Below are 22,843 nucleotides of genomic sequence, written 5' to 3'. Positions count from 1 at the left end.
AACACACATGGTCACGAATAAGCATGATATAATGAGGAAGAGGAAAGACATCAGCAGTAATCTTAAAGAAGCAATTGTTGCTGTTTATCAGTCTGTGAAGGGTTAAAAAGCCACTTGCCATGTTCTGACTCAGACTCTACAGGCCTCAGTTAACATGTTAATGTTAAAGTTCATGACTAAAAAAGACCAATCAGACTTGAGGAACAATGTCCTTTGGAGAGACCAGATCGAAGTGGACATGTTTGGCTATAATACACAGCACCACGTTTGGTGAAATCCAACCACAGCCTACCCATACCTACTGCCAAGCACAGTGGTGGAGGGGTGGTGATTTGGGCTTGTTTTGCAGTCCACCATGAAATCGTCTGTATACCAAAGTATTCTAGAGTCAAATGTTAGAATTGGGTCATGCACAGACAATGATCTGAAGCACAGCAACAAACATGTGAAAGAAATACTGAAAAAAAACCCAAACAACCCGGCCATCCATTGATGAGAGTGTTGCAGATTTCGAAATGCTTTAGCAGGACCTTGAGAGAGCTGTGCATAAAACCAAACCATTGGTGAACTGAAGCGAGGTTGTATTGAAGAGTGGAACAAAATTCCTCTATGTGAGAGTCATGCAGAAAACGATTACTGTAGACTATCTAAAGATGGTTGTACAAGCTCTTGGATCATCAAGTGTACTTCGGTTTCACAGGACAGCACAGAGTCTTTTTCACAAGACTGTGTATAAATTTGCAGCTTGTCTGGAGTACTGCGTTTACTGCTTACTTTGTAAACCATGAAAATGTGGCGTTGAGCCCAGTGCTACGTCCACACGTACCCGGGTATTTTTGAAAACGCAGACTTTTCTATGCGTTTGCACCTTTCGTCCACACGTAAACGGCGTTTTCAGTCACTGAAAACGGAGATTTCTAAAAACGCCTGCCAGGGTGGATATTTTCGAAAACTCCGTTTTTGCATTTACGTGTGGACAAGAAAAACGGAGAAAACGCAGCGTCAAAGGTGTGCGCCTTTTTTGACGTCACACTGTGCGCCACGTTATTGTTTCGGTGAAATGAATTTCTACAATACTGTTACTGTTAATTGTACTCTCTGCAGTGTTTAAATGCTTACATATACACACATAGTTACTGTCCCTCCACACATATGACTCGGTTCTGTTTCTATGCCCCATCTTTGTTTACTATTTCCTACCGAGGCTTCTAGACTTCTGATTGGCCAACATTTCTACACGGTTAGGAATATATCGCCACCTGTTGCTTTGGCATGTTCCTAGCAGCGTTTTCCTTCATTTCTGCGTTTACGTGTGGGCGGGATTATTTTTTTAAACGAAAACGGAAAATCTCCGTTTTCAAAAATACCCGTGTACGTGTGGACGTAGCCCAGATTTGAAATGCAGTGACCCTGAATGTGAAATGGCAAACCAATTGTGCCTTCACTCATTTTATTCTTTACAACTGAGCTTTTCCTACAGTGATGGTTTCCCAGTGTGGAGGAGTGTAGTTCCTGCAGAACTCAGGCAGAGGAGGCCAAAGCACTCAGAAAATATGTGCTGCATCTCAGCAGTATTAACATTTATGATATGTAAAGCTTAAGTGAGTTTTTTGTGTGTGTGTGTGTGTTAATATGGTAAATATGTAGCCCAAGGATGATACACATTCATTGTGTAGGAAATTTGCATTTAAATTCTTCATGTGAAGCTTTAAATAAACTCCCTGTTAAAAGCAGATTCAAAGTTGAGCTTCCCAAAATAAGAAAAGAACGTGACATTTCACTTACCCGGACCATGACTCAGGGATGTGAATAGTTCTGGTTTTATTGCCCAGGCTTCTGCTCTTACCCTTACCATGGATCACCTACACTCGTAACTAACAGCAGCCTTCGTTACATGCATATGAAATCAGTCACTGACATTTTTGCTTGTGTGTTTTCTTCTGTTCTTTTATTTCATGATAAAATAAAACATTTCTTTTTGAACCGCCCCTTTAACCTGACGCATTTCTTGAAATACAAGGGGAGCCAGAGTATTTGGGGTCTTCTCTGGCCATACACACATGCACAGACAAACCTCAAAGCAGTTTTACTGCTTACAAACGTTACCAGTGCGTAGCGAGGTTGGATAACTTTCTGGCTTATTAGTCATTTCTCCTTTCTCTTTAAATCCAACCAGTCAGTGTAACCTGAATCTGCTGGTACAACCAGTGGTAGGTCTTCACCCTCAACTCTGGTCATAGTTTGTCCTTTTCTTAATGATGCACCATTCAGATCACACACTTGGTTAATCATCTGCACCTGACAGGGTTTGGATGTTTTGCTCAAGGGCACTTCAGAAGGGCTCACACATGTGGTTTTGGTGCAGTCCTCCAAGAGGAAGGCTGTTCAGTTCAAAATTTAAGGTTCCAGGTTTAGGCTTCCAAGCACCAGCAACAGCAAAACGGTGATGTTTGGGGCACTCGGGGGATTGGTACCCTTATCTGTCGATGCTTCCAGTGAAGGTGCTGGAATTCCAGTACCAGCTGTGCTACTCCCACTAAATTCTGTCACAGAGGCACGTTTTGTTGTGGCAGTTGTAGTCTCTGTTGCACCTCCAGCGTTTGCTTCCAGTGTTCCTCCAAGAGACACTCCATCTTTGGGAGACTGCAGGTCTAAGACATCCTGGTCTTCTGTCTTATACCACTGGCACTGGAAGTCTTTCTTCCAGATTTCAGCTGGATCCGGTTCAGCTGTCTTAGTGTCTGTGTCCGGCAGATCCGTGGCTTTCGCTGCCTCCACCTGAGACTGATGGCAGAAAATTATGTTATCAGTAACAAACACTACTGTATTTACTCTCACAGGAAATATTGCAGTTTATTGGGAGTATTGGTCTAAAGTTTTCTGCACTTTAAGAACTACTCAATAGATCAGACAATAGATCTGAAGGCATTTCCAAGTCTCAACCTTTTACTTGATAGCTTTTGACTGAAACTGTCAATATGAGACAAACAAAGAAGAGCTAACAAATATTTAAGCAATGACCAAATCAACGATTTGCTACATTTTTAAAAAGAAGCCCATGCCCAGGCCAGCTCAGCTTAAAAATCATGAAGCCAACTGAAGAAGATGATGCCAGAATTACTTCCCAGGTTAAGCAAGACTCCTTCACAATACCTAATGAAGTAAGGGACACTCTTGAGGAGGTAGATACATCATTGTGAAGGCCCACTCAAGAGACACCTTCCCGAATGTAAATGTGCACAAATCACTGATTGCACTCAAAACCAGAAGGCTCAGGTCAGACTTTGCCAGGAAACATCTAAAAGAGTTTGCCTACTTCTTTCCCCCCCCAGAAGCACGCAGACTGAGATGAAGCTAACCAACCATGACACCTTCTCCACACTTTTCTCTTCCCAATGATGGAAAGAGAAAAGTGTGGAGAAGGAGAGAAACTGATCAGACAGCGCTTCATAGTGCAAATAGACAATGACCCATAGCGTCCTGCAAAATCAAGCCAAGAGCTTCTCAAGGCAAAGAAATGGGAGATTCTTTAAGCAACAAGTCAGTCAACTGATCTCAACCCAACAGAGCGTGATTATCAGCGACGGAGGAATAAACTGAATACAGACAGTCTAAAACAAGCAGCAGCTGAAGATGACTGCAGTAAAAAGATAACAGAGCATCTCAAGGGAGGAATCACAGCGCTGGGTAATGTACATGGATTTTAGTATTCAAACTCCAATTGATTTTCATCCAAGTGTTAAAAACAATCATTAATATAATATTTAAAATTACATTAGTCTGCCTTTTTGATAATAGAGCCTCTAATATGGGGGCTATACATAAATAGTTAATGCAAAATTTTTCGAAAACTAAAGCTGAACTAAAGCTGAAAGTCTACACTTCAATCACGTGTTGATTGTTTGATTTAAAATCCAGTGTTATGGTGAGCAGAGGCAAAACTACAAAAAAGCATCATTGCCATGAGGTGTATGCACCTAACTGTGTGTAGTGAGTGTTGTGAAATCCTGATCTAGTCATTTACAGAGAAATAACACGGTGTTCCTATTGTGGAGGATCAGACTCCACTGGATCCACCTCTTTTGCATCTTAGCTGCCGTCTTCTTGTCTGTTGAACACAGAATATCCTCAAGCGGTCAAACTCCCTGCTGTTTTTGTTCCCTCTGAGATTAGTTTATATTCCCCCTGATAAAGCATACCTGGTTTTCTTTCATTTTTTTTTCAAAATTAGCTTTTATGTTTACAACTTTTCAAACATGCAGCAGGTTAGGAACGTGCATCACTGCGTCCCTGTAAACTACAGTAAGCAGACTTTGTGAATCAGTTGTAGAAATCTAGGTTTTATTGTATAGCCTCCGGTACCACAATGTGTTTGTCAGCTATTCCACAAGCATGATTTCACTGCGATTACTACATAGTTCATTTCTGAACATGCAGGAAGCCGAAGTTTAAATGGCTTTAAGTAGCATTTTCTCACCTTTTCAGCCACTGTGGATGGCGGTGGGAGATGGAGATAGGCAGAGCTTTCTGGATTTTGACGGACACATCTACCTCTTCCTTGACAAAGGGAGGCTGAGCAGAGTCGAGCTGCTGTGGTAACGTTGATGGAGTAGGGTCCCAGGACCTTACGGACAAACTCAGCCAGTTCCTGGCACTCTCTCTGGGAAAAGAGAGGCAGTCTGATGTAAGCAGGAAAATGGAAGAAACTCTCTGAAAGTTTCCTTTATGAAGTAAAGCGGTGTAGCACACCACAAAAGTTGAAATGCAGAGATAAAAATATATGCACAAAAGTCTGGGAGGTGAGGAGACCAGTTGCTGGACTTTTGAGAGAGGACTGTTGTCCTATTCGTGTCTGATTTAGGGTTGTAGCTCCCATCACTAATGCACCCCCATACCATCAGGGATGCAGGCTTTTGAACTGAGTGCTGATAACAAGCTGGATTGTTCTGCTTCTTTTCAGTCCCGAGGACACGGGACCATTTCTTCCACACAGATTTTCAAATTTAGATTCCTCTGACCACAGAACAGTTTTTCACTTTCCCTCAGTCCATTTTAAATAAGCTTTGGCCCGGAGAGGACATGCGGATCGTGTTCACATATCTCTTTAACCTGGATTTGTGGATGGCAGTGTGAGCTGTGTTCACGGACGATGATTTCTGGAAGTGTTCGTGAGCCCATGCACTGATTTCCATGACAGAATCGAGCCTGTTTGTAATTCAGGGTAGTGGGAGGGCCCAAAGATCATGACCATCCAATACTGATGTTTGGTCTTGTCCCTTGCACCCACACATTTCTCCAGATTTTGGACTCTTTTTGATGATATTATGTACTGTAGATGATTCGATACTAAAAGTCTTCACAGTTTTACGCTGTGGAATGTTTTTCCACCTCTCTAAGATCTAAGATGCTCTTTTTATACCCAATCACGTTACTGACCTGTTGCCAATTAACCTAATTAACCTAATGTTTCCCTTTTCTAGACGTTTGCTGCCCTCACCCCTGCCATCACATTCAAATTGAGCCAATATTTTTCTTAAATTTCCACAGTTTTACATATTTTTATGTTCTACTGTAAGTAAAATATGGGTTTATGAGATTTGCAAATCATCGTTTTCTGTTTATTTATATTTCACACAGTGTCCCATCTTTTTCAGAAGTAATAAGGGTGCAGAGCATACTGTGGTCTTTATGCACAGTGTGTACCTCTGTTTTAGTCTCACTTCTCTCCCAGATGACAACTCCTGCTGTTCCCATGGCAGCACTTTCTCCTATGCTGCTGACCAGATCAGCCTGTAACAAAAAGAAGAAGAAAATGTGCAATAAATTAAGATATGAAAGGTCAATACAATGGCTCCCCCCCATTCCAGCTTTGTAATATATAGTGCATATTACAGTGGAAGTATCTGTTTATTACACCATGAATCATAATCCCATAAGGAAGCTGTGGAACAACAGAAAAACACATTTTCTGAGATTACATTTTAAACTGGAATATGTTACTGGAATTATTTTCTGCACCTCATCTATTTATGTTTTGCTTGACTATTTAAGTAAAATATGTTTGCTGTGCACTACAAGCGTATGTCCTCGTATCTTTTGTCTTACCGGTGATAAAAAAGTGTTAGTTGAGGCATAAACACTCTTAACAAGAGGAAATACTGGAAGGTCAAACTCTGCCCCGCTCGCAGAAGATATTCGTAGTGCTTCCTTTATTTGACTGGATAAAAAAAGCCTGGCTCCAGGTGTCCCACTCTATAAAAAAGCAAACATAATGCACACACTTTTAACAGAAATAAACTGTGTCATCTTGTGGTGATCAAAGCTCCTTTTCCAGTTTTCTTCTTGACGTGGACATGTGTTTACGGCGCAGCGTTTTAGAATTGAAACTGGATGGTCTTTGTCAAATACAAAAACACTCAGGTTTTTTTTGGCTCTTCTCGGTACTGTATCTCTGAGCTCACAGAGATGTTGGCATGCATTAACTCTGACAGGTAAAAGGTTTCAAACCAGACGTGACCTTCTTCTTTTTTTGGTTTTACACTAGGAGCTGCCTTTCTACAGTCGGGTAGATTTTGACAGCCCAAGAAGTGAGACTGAGCTGGAGAACAGTTTTTGGGACTTGTTCTCTTCTCCCTAGTTTTCCCTCTGCTTGTCTAACAGACAAGCTGAAGTACACATGACAGTGATTAGGTTTTCAGTGCTCCCTAAACACAATGTTTTCTGTTATCATAGTTTTTATCATAGAATTAAAGGTGGGCCATAATAGCAATACATAATAGCAATTACAAGCAAACAAAAACTGTTCACCTAAAACATACACGTGGAAAAGTTACTGACCTGCAGCTTCTCCAGGGTGAGGAGAGGGTAGAGGGCAGAGCTTCGTTTCCATAGCCACGAAAGCTCGTCATTAAGAGCCATCTCTGCAGGGGGGCACTGGCCGGTGTAATTGGCTAACATGGTTTGAGTTGGGTCGCTATTGTAACAGCTAGGGTAAGGGGAAAAGCCCCATAATGCTTTGGGTCTTATCCTTTTGACCTCCCGTAGAGTCTCCATCATTACTGACTGGGCTGCTGCCTCGAAGTCCACCTGTGAAAACATGAGCAGATCTTTTATGTATTTTGAGCGAAATTTCTGTTTTGTTGTCTAAAAAAACTTTGGGCACATCATCATCCCGACATATTTTATTTCATGATAAACAACAAAATATACCACAAGATGACAGAAATGTACAAGCAGCTGTTATCAGATGAATGAACAGGACTTCTTGGGAGTATCAGCAGTATTTTTTGGCATTTTGTTACTAGCAGTCTGTTACAAAAGCACATCATTTATTTCTTAGTATCTATGAAAAATGCCAAATATAACACAGTTTGCAAGACATGACATTGTATTTTTGCACCTACAAGGTGATTCCTAAACTGCTATTGGAAGAAAACTTGGCATATGTTAGCCTTGTGTGCAGTGTGTCCTTAACAAATTTGAGGATTTGGGTTTTTTGGTTTTTTTTAGCCACACAGTATCATCTAGAAAGCATCTAATTGGCATCAGGTTTGTTTTTGAGTGTGATAATGATTCCAAACACACTGCCAATACAGTAAAAGCTTGGCTGGATAGAAAACCACACAATGGAACACTATAGGTGATAGACTGGCCTCCCCAGAAGAGGCCAATGCACTGATAAACACAACTCATCTGTGACACATTTCTTTGCAATAGGGGATTCGACCCAGCTGGTTGCATCCTGGTTATATTCCTGTGTAAAAGCTAGGTCACAGAGTGCCTCTGTCATTTTGCAATTTAAATGACTTTCCTGGAGCAACTATGAATTTCTGAATTTCTGTTTCAAATCTATGAGGTTCTGTCTGGACTGAATGTAAGTAGTTAATGTAAATGTCTGTTTAATATGAATTTCTTTGTATGTACATTGTAAGAGATAGTTTGGGTGTATAGTTTTGGTTGTGCTGCAGTCTCCAGCCACTGTTTACCCAGTAGAACTATAATGTTACAGGAAGAGACCTACGACAGAACAAAAGCAATATTTTTTTCTTTTTTAAAAAATACATTACCTAAAAATAATTTATTAAGAAATTACTACAAATAGTTGGTAAACTATAGTTTTATCGACATTTTATTAGCAATATTCCCTGCCTTTACTAAAACGCCTCTTTCATGCTGGCCTTGATATCACACCAAATACATCTGAAATCATTTTAGCATAAATACAACTGCTTAGAGTTGCTAACTGTGAATATGTGGTTAAAAATCATATAGTATAATAAAAATATCTTATTTACACATATTTATGTTTACACAAATTGTCTAAATTAATGCAACTCGTGCATTTTCTAAGGCCACGCTGAGGATTAAATGATAATCTCTTTGCTACAAAATGATGCCAAGGATCACTTTGTCCAAGTGAGTCATCACATAAAATACACTCACGAGATAAGTACCAAATTTTCAGTCTGACTTTCTTCTACATTTTCCTTCCTCACATTTCCTCATCGTCTTTCTCTTTATAGCTTATTACACTGTTACTTTAAAATCTTGCCAGCTTAATGATGCAACTTTGGTGTGATGACCAAAAGCAAAATAGACCATAGTGGGGCTGTTAGTAGCAGCATTTCTTTTGCATTTTTCATCAAACATTTTTTTTTAAAACAAAGTTGGCTTCTTGCCGGTTTGCCCTGAACTTTAAAATGAACTCGTCTTAGCATTTTTACTTTTTCATCCTCTTTTCTTCTGGACATAGTGGCTCTTTACTTGTACCACCCTGGATTTTCCTTACCTTTGACCACTTCTCCACTTCTGCAGGGGTCCAGTTAGGAAAAAAACCCTTAAGCAGTTTCTTTGATGCCTCCACATATAACGCTTGCTTCTCTCGACTCCTCGACCACTGAGGGACCCACTCAGCCCAACGCAGTACCCCCAGACCAAGGTACCTTGGGGCAGGTAAAGCTTCCTCTAAGTCCTGCTTCATCTTCTGGAGGTGAGTATCCAGCCGTGTGTGCTGTGGTAGTCCCCCATTTATTGGCGTGTCTATATCTACAAAGTAAGGGTAGTTCCCCAATGTATCTTCATAAAAGACAGCGACACGGCCGTCCCGTTCCATCCCGAAAGAGCCGGGATCTGGCCGACCAGAGCAGGAAGAATCAGGGATACCCCAGAAGATAATAAAAGGCTGTCCAGACAGGAGAGGGGGGAAAGCTGGCCGGGGTGGAGCAGCTGTACAGATGCCAGCAAAGGCAGCAATCATGAGGAAAAAGAAAGCTGATGAAGAAGCAGAGTGAGTTCTGAGATGGTAAAGTTTCAGTTTTGGTTTTGGCTGTGGGTCATGATGAGACCGTGGCTCGGTCCACGCCATTGAAGCAGTTCCCTCTCAGGTTCTCGTCTCCTTGAGCCCCTCACAGCCAATCATGTTCCTGGAAAACACAAAGCAGGAGTTAAACTTTAGTCTATAAAGAGATGCAGTTGCTAAACAAAGTCACCATCAAGTTGTATGCAGCAAGTGATGAACAAGTTATTTGTTGTCAGTTAGTTGTTGTTGGTAATTTGAGCTCATTAGAGCCACTTGAAACATTAAGAATTGTCACTGTGGAATAACCTCTCCCAGATATCTGTGGATCCTAAACATGAATGTAAACATTTGAATTGGCTTTCCACTTGTTTGATGATGCCCTCATGGTGCACTTTACCCATCTGCTAGAGCTCATGAACACTCACCACATGTTGGTGAGAGACGCTAAACACTGATATAACTTCTTTTTTACAAGGAAAGTCCAGATGGAAAGAAACCCACCGCCCCTCACCAGATGTGTTCACTGACACTGCATCTTCTCAGGACTGTAACTGGCTTGATGGCCATCTTTTTCACAGTTGTATTCATTTTGTTGCAACAGTTAGGATGGGAAACTTTGATCTTATTTGTTAATACATAAGCTTTGCTGACTGCACTTAATAACCAGTACTAATTATGATCAGTCAGAAATGCTGAAAAGGCTTTTTGAAGGTCTAAATGGTAAAATTCAGTCTTCATGTATCAGTCACATTGTACAAAACCTGCTCTTCTTCTTTTACACTGACAAAATGCCCATTCACTAACAGCACTTAGAATGTAAAATACATGTTTTCATAGATGCATTTTCTGGGTCGCAGGGTTTCAAGCAGTCTACGCAGAGATGTCTAGATGCCCCTCTCTTTTGCAACCTACTCCATTTCGACTGGAACGACACCGAGGAATTTGCATAATCATGTCTCCCGGCTCTGCCTTGGGGTTTCCTGCCAGTAGGATTCCCAAAAACACACACACTAAGGAGGTGCCCAGGAGGCATCTTAATCAGATGTCTGGACCACCTCAACTGCCTACTATTGGTTTGAGTTCTCCTGAATGACTGAGCTTCTCACCCTACCTCCAAGGGAGACCCAGGAAGAACCTCGTTTTCACCGGTTGTGTCTGTATTATATTGGTCACTGGTGTGGAAAGGAACGTATAGGTCAACAGTAAATGGATAACTTCGCTTCACATTCAGTTCTTCCCAGTGCAGCACTACTGCAGACGTCGCACCAATCTGTTATCAGTCTCCCACAACCTTCTTTACTCCCTTGTGAACAACACCCCAAGGTACTTCAACTCTTCCACTAGAGCCAGCAACTCAATCAACCCAGAGGGGGGACTCCACCTTTTTCTGGCTGAAAACCATGGCCTCTGATATGGAGGTGCTAATTCTCATCTCATCCGCTTCATGCTCAGCTGCAAACCACCCCAGTGCAAGCTGGAGGTCACTGCTTGCTGGAGCTCTCAAAAACCATTGCAACAAGCAGGCACGAGATCTTGAGACCAACAGGTCACATCTGTAACTCACTGTTGCTCTCAGAAAGAGACCACAATCAAACCCGTAGCATCTTTGGATATGTCTGCTGCAAGCTTAATACAGTCTTTTTCTGATTAACTCACTGAAATGCTGAACACACAAACACACATGGCACCAGCAGCTTACGCTGAGTAGTTGAGAATCTTGTTAGGTTACAAGAGTGTTTGGTTCTGAGAGAGTAGATAAGAAGTTTCAAATATTTATTTCACCCTTAAATTCATTGATGCTATAAACACTTTTAAATACTTTTGCTATCTTTAACATGGAGTAAAATACTTTTTTTTCATTTTTAACACTCTTTAAAGTAACTTTATGAGTCACATTTTAATTTCTATTCAGTGTGACCACTGTGTGACTCACTCAGCTAATTTGGATCGTAATGAAGTGCTAATATATGCACCAAATTATCCTGTCAGTTCAGATAGCTAGAGGAAACTGAGGGGGGATATGGGAGAAAATTCAAGTCTAGTTAGTCTAGGACCACATTTAAGCACACGTTTGAACCCCAGCCTTTAAAGATTCACTTGTTTTATTGTGGGACGCTTTATTGTTTTAGATTAACACAATTCGAAGCGGCACAAGGGGTGCTACTTTTGCTTCCTGCCAGTGAATGTGCATGAAGTTTTGAATTATTTGAGTAGTTGCTATAAGAATATAGTGATTAAAAGTCTAAACTGGTGTGGGTGAGTGGCTTGCTCAGGAATAATGAACTATGAATGCCCGGGTATCCTTTTACATTTCTGTAGAAAAGGAGGGGAGAGCAAGATCTCTTGCAGCTTCTTGTTAAAACAAAAACAAAACACACACACAAAACCTGGAAAATAGAGAACTGTCCATGGAAACATTTGTCCAATTGGGAGGGAGAGACACTGTTGTCGTACTCTGAAGGAGTGTTCTTGTTCAGCAGGCAGCGCAAGATATGAGCTAATAAGAACTGAAAACAGCACTTGTGTTGCTTTTTTGTGTAGGCAGAAAAACTGATAATGGAGGGAGACTCTGCATTGCTAAAAGTGGCAGAGGAATACTTCTGCCGTGACACCATAGCATCATTATCCGTGTGAACTGACACAGATATGCACCAAGATCTGCTCACGATATAAATCCAAAATATAAATTTTTAATGGGGGTAAAGATGCCAGGCAAACTGTCTATTAAATTGGTAGCATGCAGAGATATGTGACTTTAGACAACATCACTGCATCTGTGCTCTGGCATAAGGAGTGGATATATTACACGTTGGTTTTTTTTGACATTTTAAGTCATAAAATTTTTGCCTCCAAACCCTCGTCTTGGACCAGGACTGACATGCCAGCGGTGGATTTGTCTGTGAATCTATGCGCACTCAGAGACTTCACACAAGGTAGCCATACCCTAAAGCATACCCTGCTTTATGGTCTATTTTACCATAAATTGGAGTATAATTTACTAAATTAAAATGATGCTGTGTTCAACAAGACTTGAGGCTGTTACAGTATTAAATAAATTAAGAAGTGGAGTCATTTTTTCCTCATAGATTTCTTGGAGCCAGGGGTTTCTTACACATTAGCACACTCGTCACACCAAGAAGCAATGCTCATCTTTTATATACAGTGCGTATATACAGGGCATTGAAATGGTCCCATGGATACTGGGAACTTGGGATTTCCAATATCAATGCAGGACACCCAAAGAAAGCACTGTGAGAAGCTGGTTTCACTGATTGCAGTCCTCACTTTTTTATATGTATCAAAATATTAAGTGATGCTGGTGCCATATTTTGAAGCATGTGTATTTATTAGCCAGTACTGGGGCACCTACACATTACACCTACAGCAACTGTTTGTCTGTGGAAACCCATGCTATAAAGTTTTTGTACTGATGTTAATGCCAAAGGACATCTTGAGCGATGCAGTTATTGAGTCAGCAGAGCACTCGTGACTTTTATGCATTATGCACCTCAGCACTCAGTGACCCCCACGCTGTAACTTTACATGGACCCTCACTTTGTGGGTGACTTACTGTAATTCCTAAACGCCTCTAATTTGCATTAATACCGCTTACAGTTGATTATGGAATATCTAGTAGCACTTAGGAATGACCCATTACTACACAAATGTTGGTAAAGGCAGACTGCATGGCTAGATGATTTTTATAAACCTGTTGCCATGAGACTGAAAACACGTGAATTCAAGAATTAGGAGATACTTTTTGTCTATTTAGTGCATGTCTCTGCACTCAATTGTTTTCTTTTTATGCATTTATGCTGATCCTACTGAGATGCAGCACCTCTTCTGCCAGGGGTTGTTTCAAGGTAGGGTGAAAACCATTTATCCAGTGGAGCTTTTGGAATAAAACAAAAATACTGTCTGGTCTTTCGGAGCAGTGAATTGTACTGATACACAGTAACATGTTCTGGCAGCTGTACAGTTAAAAACTGCAAAGCAACCTGACAGACTGTGTGCACATAAATAATAACGAAAAGGGCTAATCTTTCTAATCTTAAGAGTACGACGGCTCTTAAACAAACATAAAAGCCTTCAGGAGCCTATTAGTATGTATAACAAAGGTAAGCGTGTCATTTAGCTGGATGTTAGGCCTTTTGTAAGAGGTAATCCTCTCCAAACGAGTGCCATCCTTTTACAGTTTAAATCTAAATTAACAAGAGAAATCTGCAATAAGTTAAAGGAAGTTTGTCAGTTTTACTTCACTTTATCAAATTGTGTCCCATTCCTCTGTGTTAACAAGGGCTTGCTGCATTCTTGTGTTTTCCAGACGTTTTCTTTTTTTTTTTGTTCACCAGGTGCTTGTCACATTTTGGTGAAAAATGTTCCAACAATTGCTTGTTAGCAGTGGCAACTCTTCTCGGGAGCACAGATAGCTGCATACTCTCTAACAAGCCATTAAAAAGGGAAATGTCCCACTATTTGAGTGCCTGCTGGGGACTAAGTAGAATTTTAAATGCCACCAGCTTCCCGCAACATTTAATATGCTGCTTGCAAATAAATGCATAAGGATGTCACAGCATCCACTGCCCTCAATACTTCTATACATCTGGCGTTTTTAATTTTCGATACATTTGATCGACTTAGCGAGTAAGAAATGTGAAATTAACATAACAAAACTGGAGCGTGAGTGATGTCTGCACACACCCCCGTTTTAACAAATAACACAAAGTACAGTGTTTGCACAGCTATGATAGAAAGCTACACTATGTGCATTTGTGAAAAACAGAGAAAACAGACTCCAGTAGTTCACCAATTTATTTTTAAACAGCAACTTAACATCTTATCCCATCTCAGATGAGCCAATTTGGAGAACATTTCCTGCTGAACTATCTCAGATTTGCATAAAAATGTAATGTTGATAAATGTTAACATTGATAAAGATTGCTGTGGAATTTTAGATTCATATCAAATTATTTAAAAGATTCAAGCCTTTCTCTGTACATTGAAATCTGAAAGTTTGAATTTGAATACCTCAAAAGTGTTAAAGGTAAAAGCCTGAAAATTTCAGCTATCTTTCTTACCATCAATATGAATCAGAAAATGCCTGCCTGATTAAAATAAAAATAAAAAATCCAGCACTCATGCAAAGTCACATACAGTACTTGAGCGCACATAATTAAAGTTGCAATAGTGACGAACTTCTAATGATATATAAAGAAATAATAAAGCTTATAGATTACTTTCGTTGTGATAAAAAAGAAGAAAATGCCATTCTCATTCAACTTTCAAGATGGTCGTTCCATCTTGAACCATTACATTTTTTAAATATTTTTTTGTTAAACCATCTTTGATTTACCTCTTTATGATCCAAGGTTTGGACAGTTTCACAGAAGTCATTACAGCCGTGCAGAAGGCTTGGTTCACTTGAGACAGAATGAATCATTTATATTAATTCATCATATTCCTGCTTTAGTACAAGGTATTCAAGGCATTTCATTGATTTAAGGTAAACTAAACTGCGTGACCAAAAAATAAAAAATAGAAATCACCACTTGGTTTTGAGAAACCAAACAGGGAAATGGATAGTTACTGCAGAGATGAATACATTTCCGCTGGCTACAGATCATTTAACTCTAAGTGATGCAGTTAGCAAGAGTCATGTTGGAAAACATATCAAGGGATTGGACCTTAACAGCTGTGTTGCCTTAAGAAAACCACGTATCAGTCAGCCTATTCTGAATTTGATAGGGTGCAGCGGGAAAAGGTGATGCTCAAAAAGTAAGTTAGCTGACTCTGAATACCTATTCTACAGGTGTGTCCATCAGTGCCCTGATGGCTTCTGCATGATCCAAGATGACAATAGCTGGATTCATTGGTCTCAAATTGTGAAAGAGTGCTTTAGGAGCATGAATCATCATGTTCTGGCCATCACAGAATCCAGATCTTAATCTGGAAAAATCTTTGGGATGAACTAGAGAAGACTTTACTCAATGGTCCGACTCTCCCATCATCAAAACAAGATCTTGAAGCAAAATTAACGCAGCTCTGTACAGACGTGAATGTGACACAGCATTAGTTTTTAAAAACAATGCCATGTTCAATGTCTGCCATCAAAGTCATCAAACTATAGATGATCTGCAACTGCAACCAACAAATAAATGCATTATCCAATACAATCCAACAAAATATTGGAGTGTGCGACCCATTTTTGGCCTGCCAGAGTAAATAAGATGTATAAACTATACGATACAAATGCTAAACAAACTATAAGATATCAATGCATAATTCCAAGGAGGTCAAAGGTTACACAGTGCAGTGCCCTGCAGTTAAGACAATAAGAAGTAACTATTATTGTTCTCCGAAACCTTTTTTAATGCACTTTTTCCTCCAGCTGTTTTTGATGCATCTTAGCTTCTAACAGCAGACACCCAGTAAAATTTCCTGGAACCTCATATAATCCAAATATTTTCATAACAATTTGTGGGCTTCACTCTAAAATGCAACCAAAGGTCTTTCAAAAGGTGTGTCAGTGGTGAAAAACTGAAAGCATTTGCATTAAGTGATGTAATGTATATTTTACACCATGGACTCCCAATCACACGTTATTGTTTCAAGGTATTTTGGTACTACAAAGCTGGTCTCTGATTTATTCATTTATTTTTACCATAACCATAATCCCATAATACTCTATATAATCCCTGTCTGTCTGCTAGTAGTGACTGGTAAATGTGTTATCCAGCTAATCTGTCGTCAATAAGCCTTTGTTTATGTTAACTCTTCTGCTGTCTGCGATGCTGAACCCTCCACCTCTACAAGCAAGTAAAAGCACTGCAGCTGTAAGGGTTACATTTCCTGTGTCGGCTTTATATTACACAAAAGATTTGCACAGAAAAAAAAAAGAAAATTAATGCTTTGTGTGTAGGGGAGGTTGATTTCCTTTTAGTTGATTGTTATAGTTTACTTACACTGCTGTTTTATTCATAAAATGTTTCCTTTCTTTACTGGGTCTTTCAGCCACAATGGAGTTAATGAATTTATTATAAATCCATCATTGTCCGTGATTTTCTGATGTGTTTCTTGAGTTTTTTTTTTTATCTCACACTTAATTTGTCTGCTCGTGTCCCGTGAACGCTATCATGCTGTGCCAATCACACAAGGAAATCTGTTATTTTTACCTGCTGAGACTCAGATTTGATCTTGTCATCATCAAATAAGGTAAAAAAAAAAAAAAAAACAATTAAAAAATGCACTTGATTAATAAAAAGTTAATTAGAACAAGACACAGAGTAAAATATTAAATTTAGTTGTCATTTAAAAACCTGGCAACTGTAACTTGATATCTATCTTTGGCACTGACTACTTCAAGTTGGCTACAGTTCAGGACAACAGACTGTCTGCATATTAGAAACTCGCTGTCCTTTTTACCTTTAATGGTGGGAACAGTTTTATTTTCTTGCATACTGCACTTACAATGACCCCACTGCAGCTGTAATACTTTTCTATTGCCCATAAGTGCAATATGCTACTGAAATAAGAATACTGTAGCTGTGCAAAAAATAGTTAGGCCACATGTGCATTATTTTTATTGCTGTATTCGTGGGTCAGTTCCTCTTTTGTTGCACTGTAGTTGAAAAACAGTTTTACAGTTTCACCATCGTGAGCTAATGCAACCAAATCTCATTCAGCTGTGCAGTGGCTGAATACTTCAATAACAATAAAATACTGGACATATTTTTTTACATATTTAGGAACTAGTTCCTTTTCATCTTTTATGGTTGCACTGTCCAGTCTGTCCTGATGTACTTTTGCTCAATGAAGACAAATACTGACAGTGTTCACTTCGGACAGGAAATCAGCCAAAACCACAGTAACAATTAAAAAACCCATTCATACGAAGCACTCAATTATTTATATGATGATAGTAATGACACACGTTGGGCAGGAACTCTAAAGGGTTAGAGCAGGGGTGGGCAATATATTTCCCCATGGGGCCACATGATAACCTGTGGCCCCTGGTGGGGGGCACAGGTTATCATGTTATGGAAAGCCGCACTAATAAGCTCAACTCAATTCTGCTCAATACTAATTTGGTCTCTTTCTAAGCTTATGGATCCGGCCTTCCACATTAGAGGTTAGAGAGCAGGCAACGACCTCAAGAAGGTGACACGCAATCTCTGAAGGTGAGCATTTTCCCCACTTATCATTAACCACGGATGTTGCCTAACGTTAGCCACTTAGTGTGGGGACTCACTCTAATGTGAGTCCTTCCTGGTAGACATTGGTAAACATTCAGAATGACTGCTGCTTTTGTTGGTGTCACTGAGAGGCAGCTTGTTTGTGTGTACAAAAAATACAACTTTTATTCTAAAGGTCAAGTCACTTTTATTTACATGGCACATTTAAAACAGCAGAAGGTGACCCAAAGATGCATTGGCATTCCTGGTGTCCAAACAGCAGTCTGTTAATTATAAATGGTGTTCTTTTGTAAATGGTCTGTATTTGTATAGCGCTTTACTAGTCGCTAAGGACCCCAAAGCACTTTACACAACCAGTCATCCACCCATTCACACACAGGTGATGGCAAGCTACATTGTAGCCACAGCCACCCTGGGGCACACTGACAGAGGCGAGGCTGCCGGACACTGGCGCCACCGAGCCCCCTGACCACCACCAGTAGGCAACGGGTGAAGTGTTTTGCCCAAGGACACAACGACCGAGACTGTCCAAGCCGGGGCTCGAACCGGCAACCTTCCAATTACAAGGCAAACTCCCAACTCTTGAGCCACGATCGCCCCACATATTTGTGTTTACTCAGGTTTACCTCTGTTACTTATAACATTCATTCCCTTGCAGCTCAAGGTGCTTTATTATGCACTAAAAACAAACAAACAAATCTTTAAATGAATACATTTTAGTTTAACAGCTGGTCAAAAATTGCCTGAACTAATGACTACCGACTGAGAAGGCTTTTGTTCAGGAGTCGTGCTACTTATTAATGCAATACAACACTCAAAATAAAGAAAAAGATTATTGTTAAGCAGTTAATGTTCCTCAAAGACCTTTTTTAAAATATTATAGCAATATCTATATATTTACATAGAAAAAAAGATCGCTGGCCCTTATTATTATTATTATTGAAATGCAAACTGTCTAATGCAGTTCTGAATTTGTAGACATACTTTGATGCACTACAGGGGCCCAATACAAAATAGTAATGTATAGAGACACATATATTTTTGTTATATATAATAAGATACCACACATGTGAATCACACGTTGGATATAAAAAAATACAAGATTAAATTGATTAATGAAAACGAGTTATTGATCAGCTATCAGGACATTTATTGTTAAAATACTCTTTAACAATTGAAAGTTCTCCAGTGACGACCTTGTACATCGTTAAATTGTATCAGTATTTACCAGTATTTTTAGTGACTACTGATATGCGGCATTCAATTATGGGTCTCTAAATAAAACTTTAGAATTTCAAATACATTAATAAATGCCCAAATCTGCTCCCGACTATTTACAGTGTTATAAACTTTTAATACATTTTTTGTGCTTACATATTTGTCATATTTGTTGTAGGACTTTTAAACTACATCACAGAAGTTTTTCTTAATGTAACAGTGATGGCTACTCTACATTTACTCAAAGTTCTAGTGTGTAAAATGACAAAATATTATGCACATTATCCTGGAATCTCTAAGTGAATGGCATGCAACTCAGATCTGCAGATTTTGTTTAATAAATTGTAAAAAATTATCATAATGTTGTACAGTTTCTGCACAGACACTACTGCGGTGAAACCAACTACTGCTAAACTACACGTAACTTTTTACCTGATACCATCAACTTGTTGATATAGTAACTTGAGGCTAAAATATTGTTGCCCGCACCTCAAATACATGCTTTTGCTAAATGTATTTGCATTTTGGTTTAAATCATTCTTTTTTTTTTTCATGTTAAATAAATAAACTTACCAAACAAACTTACCAAGACCAACATTGTTCCCGTGTTTAGTCCTCACACACTGGACAATGTGAGAGTTTCTTCCTGCACAAAAATGTTTGATTCCTCTGTCTTCAGTTTTACTCCTTAATCTCCCATATAGAAAAAACATGGAATCCCACTGGATTTGCGATGGCATGGATGAGCTGTGCATGTATAACATGCAGCAAAAAAGTCTGACATCCAGAAGGGAGAGTGCGAGGAAGGGAGCAAAATTACAAAATTCCACAGCACATTTGAAAAGAGAGGGAATATGTATCAGGATGAGGAAATAGAGGGTTGGAAAATCTAAAAGAAAGGAAAAAAGAAAATAAAAGTGTTAAAAAAAATTGTCAGAAAGAGAGGCTAGACATTGACGGTGCATTCGCCAGATAGAAAGATGCGTGGGCAAGAGTGTGTGTGTGAATGTGTGTGTGTGCGCACGCATGTGCGTGCATGTTTGACCTCGCCTTCACAGCCAACTTAAGCTTCCTTACTAAAAGTAAGCGGGGTCAATGGCGTCCATGTCGACTCACATGACCAGTGACACCGACTGTAATCCCATAATCCCCTGCTCTACCGCTGCTGCTCTTGGCTGAATAAACACCCGAGCTGTGGAGGATCACACCTGTCTTCCGTCTTTTCGTCCTCCCTCTTCATCCTTCCTATCTTCTCCTCTTCCTCTTCCCCTCAGTCACCTTTTGTCCTCTAACCTACCCTAAACACGATTTGTTTTGTTTAACTTCCTTTTAACTTCCCCTCTCCTCCTTTAGCCATCCCTCTGCTCCAGCTCACTCCCTCCCACCAAAATCCCTCTCTCCCTAATCTTGATTCTTCCACATTTGACTCTGTTGTTCTACGCTTACCTCTGTTGATCCCTGTTTATCTAGGGTTCACAGGGAGACACCAGCTTTGTCTGGCTTGGTGTGATGCAGAAATAAACTACTGTGTCCTCTTTCTCTATGTTTCTTCCTGTGCTCACGTGTGAAACAGTGAGCAGAAAGTAGATAAACATCATTCAAGTACCCGAGGTGGGCAGGTATGTACGGACCCTGTCAACAACACTAATCCTCGACTGATAGTAGCAACGTGATTATATGAACACATATGAAAAGCCACTTTCAATCTAACTTGGGATAAATCATGGATCAGTGGACTGGCCCGTCTTGTATTTGAGGCTGATTACACTTGCATGAAAAAAAATGTGCATTTATATCCTCCAATTTTCCACTCTCGTTCCTTTGTTTAGTCCTCTCCCCATCATCTTTTTCTTCATTGTCTTTGTCGTTTTTTCTTTTTCCATTTTATCGCTTATATGTTTCTATCCCAGCCCTTTATTTAGGCGCCATACCTTTCACATTCCATCTCTCTCTTTTTAGCTACCTGTCATTTTTTTCCATTAGGGCTGTCACTGCACATAATAGCTAATAACCTGGTCAAAGAATACCACCTGTTCTCTCTTACTCCTTCTGTAAATTCCCCTTTCTTCTTGCTGTTGGTCTATAGATTTGTGTAGTCCAAGGCTCTGTATCTTTTCATGCTGCACGAAGCGTTCTTAGAATATTTGAAGCTTTCTTTTGCAATTCAGGTTGTGTCATCCTCCCCCGCTCCTAGTTTACCTCTCTCTTTGTTTATTTGTATAGGATAGGAATTGGTAGCCCTTAAATATTAGGTCTTAGTTTTGCTGGGTAAGCCAATCTGGGAAATTCAACTATAAAATTATTGGATTAGTAGGGAATTCTTCAACAGTTTTAATGTTTTTTAGTTGTTATTGTTATATAATTCATACAATTTAAATGCAACCCCATTTATGATGAATACATTCTAAACATATCAATAATTTACCACCGAGTTACAACTCTGAAAATACCATATATCGAATAATCTTTTATGTATGAGCGTTCATTCTGCATCTTGATTGTGAAGGCGTACTTTTGTGGAGTTCAGTGCATTGCTTACAGTATCTGATACATAGCTGATCCTACATCTTATAACCTCTTTTGCTAATTCCCACTGAGGCCTTCTGCACTAAAAATTCCCGCATCGCGCTGTGGGGAGCTAAGGATAAAAGCATCCACCACATGCCATGCTGTGTATCTTTATCTCAGTATCTGCGCTGTATCTGTGTCACGTGCTCCTGACTTTCTCAGTTCTCCGGTTGTTGTATCTCTTCTGCATGCTTCTGAGGTTTTGTTCCATTCCAGTCCTGATAGATCACTTAAATCTCTGTGCTCATAGGGATGCTGTTGTCAATGCTCTTTTTTTTTTTATTAATAACCTGCATAAAACACTTGAAAAGTTACACATATATACTCACATCTATACTTTTGTTTCATTAAAAAAAAAAATATTATAACACATGAGGTAATGACCCCAAAGCTAAATGCATGCTGGGAAATGGTAGCTATCACAGCAGCATGTCAGCTACCTAATATTTGTGCTATACACATCATACCTTTCGTGAATACTTAGCTCGAAATAAGTCACTTCCTCATTTGAGAAGAAATAATAAATTAATGTTAAAAATACACCTGAAAAACTGAAGATTTTTTATATATTTTAAAACATACACTTGTGCTCCTCAGACTTTCACTGTGCAACAGAGAACCGGTGGCCTGAGGATCATTTTTACCTGCTGATTCAAATGGATCGTCTTCTTTCGCTGCAGGGTGCGTGCCAAAGGCGCAAACTGCATTCGCGCAATCTCTATCTCGGCAAGACATGCAGCATCTCCTTACTTCTCCACCAATAATATTTAAATTTTATGGTAAAATTCACTGTCAGACAAAAATGAAAAGAGAAACACTGCTTAAAGCTGAAAAACGTGACAGTCAGGGACCACACCAGTGAACATATCAGAAAAATAAAACAGCAAAACTACATACTTAGCCTGTTTACATTGTTGCAGCTTTTCATAATGCTTTAATATAAAGATAATCATTTGGATCACCTGGATGAGAAAACTTAGGCTAATTGTTTTGTGTATGTAGTTCTTTTCATGTGCTGAGAATATTAAGCTTTTGCTTAAGTAGCCATAGCCTTAGTGTAAGTTGAAAAATCACTATTCAGACTGACTTGTTGGTCAGTCGCACTTTTTTGTTAATTTTAATTTTAAAAAGTCTATGAACAAATGAGTACAGTAGTTGGGTACTCATTGAATCAACATACCAGTACTGATACAGGAAGTGGGAAGTATTTCACTGACTCATTTTCTGTGTAGTGAATTCTGATATTGTGGTTTGGTGACAGAGTGACGTGGGAGCCTGAAATATTGTTTTAGTCTGCAGCTGCATGAACGAATAAGTGCCGATTGTTTCAAAGCCAATCTTCAGAGCTCTGCTGGGGGACATTAAAATGAAAAGTGCCATTACCTCCAACCAAAAGGCTAACCCTGAGCCAAAAATATGATTCTTTATATGAGAGCCTAAGAGTAAATTGATTACTGTTTTGGTTGTACCACCCTGATGTGAAAATATTCATATTTGAGAATCAGGGGTAGCCAACTTGAGCAAAATTAGCATTTAATTTTAACTCTTCAAAAATTGTGTGTTTTAG

General features: G+C 39.5%; 1 protein-coding gene across 2 annotated transcripts; it reads right to left on the bottom strand.

Moving 5' to 3' along the window:
- Window positions 1–1,373: 1,373 nt before the first annotated feature.
- si:dkey-72l14.3 (Glyco_hydro_56 domain-containing protein) lies at window positions 1,374–19,678 on the bottom strand. Of its 2 annotated transcripts, none has more exons than XM_019349635.2 (7): window positions 19,282–19,678; window positions 8,789–9,422; window positions 6,838–7,086; window positions 6,106–6,252; window positions 5,704–5,790; window positions 4,478–4,660; window positions 1,374–2,784 (listed from the first exon to the last, which is right to left on the bottom strand). In XM_019349635.2, the coding sequence occupies exons 2-7, from the start codon at window positions 9,362–9,364 to the stop codon at window positions 2,398–2,400; spliced, it is 1,629 nt and encodes a 542-aa protein (XP_019205180.1). In that variant the 5' UTR covers window positions 9,365–9,422; window positions 19,282–19,678; the 3' UTR covers window positions 1,374–2,397. The 2 variants fall into 2 exon arrangements, with proteins under 2 accessions (XP_019205180.1, XP_003444877.2); XM_003444829.5 differs by having other exon boundaries at window positions 19,295–19,678.
- Between the last annotated feature and the right edge of the window lie 3,165 nt (window positions 19,679–22,843).

This window comes from Oreochromis niloticus, linkage group LG20, assembly GCF_001858045.2.
Source record: "Oreochromis niloticus isolate F11D_XX linkage group LG20, O_niloticus_UMD_NMBU, whole genome shotgun sequence".
Classification (NCBI taxonomy): domain Eukaryota; kingdom Metazoa; phylum Chordata; class Actinopteri; order Cichliformes; family Cichlidae; genus Oreochromis; species Oreochromis niloticus.
The sequence above is the reverse complement of the archived record's forward strand: the minus strand, read 5'-3'. Positions and strand labels throughout refer to the sequence as shown.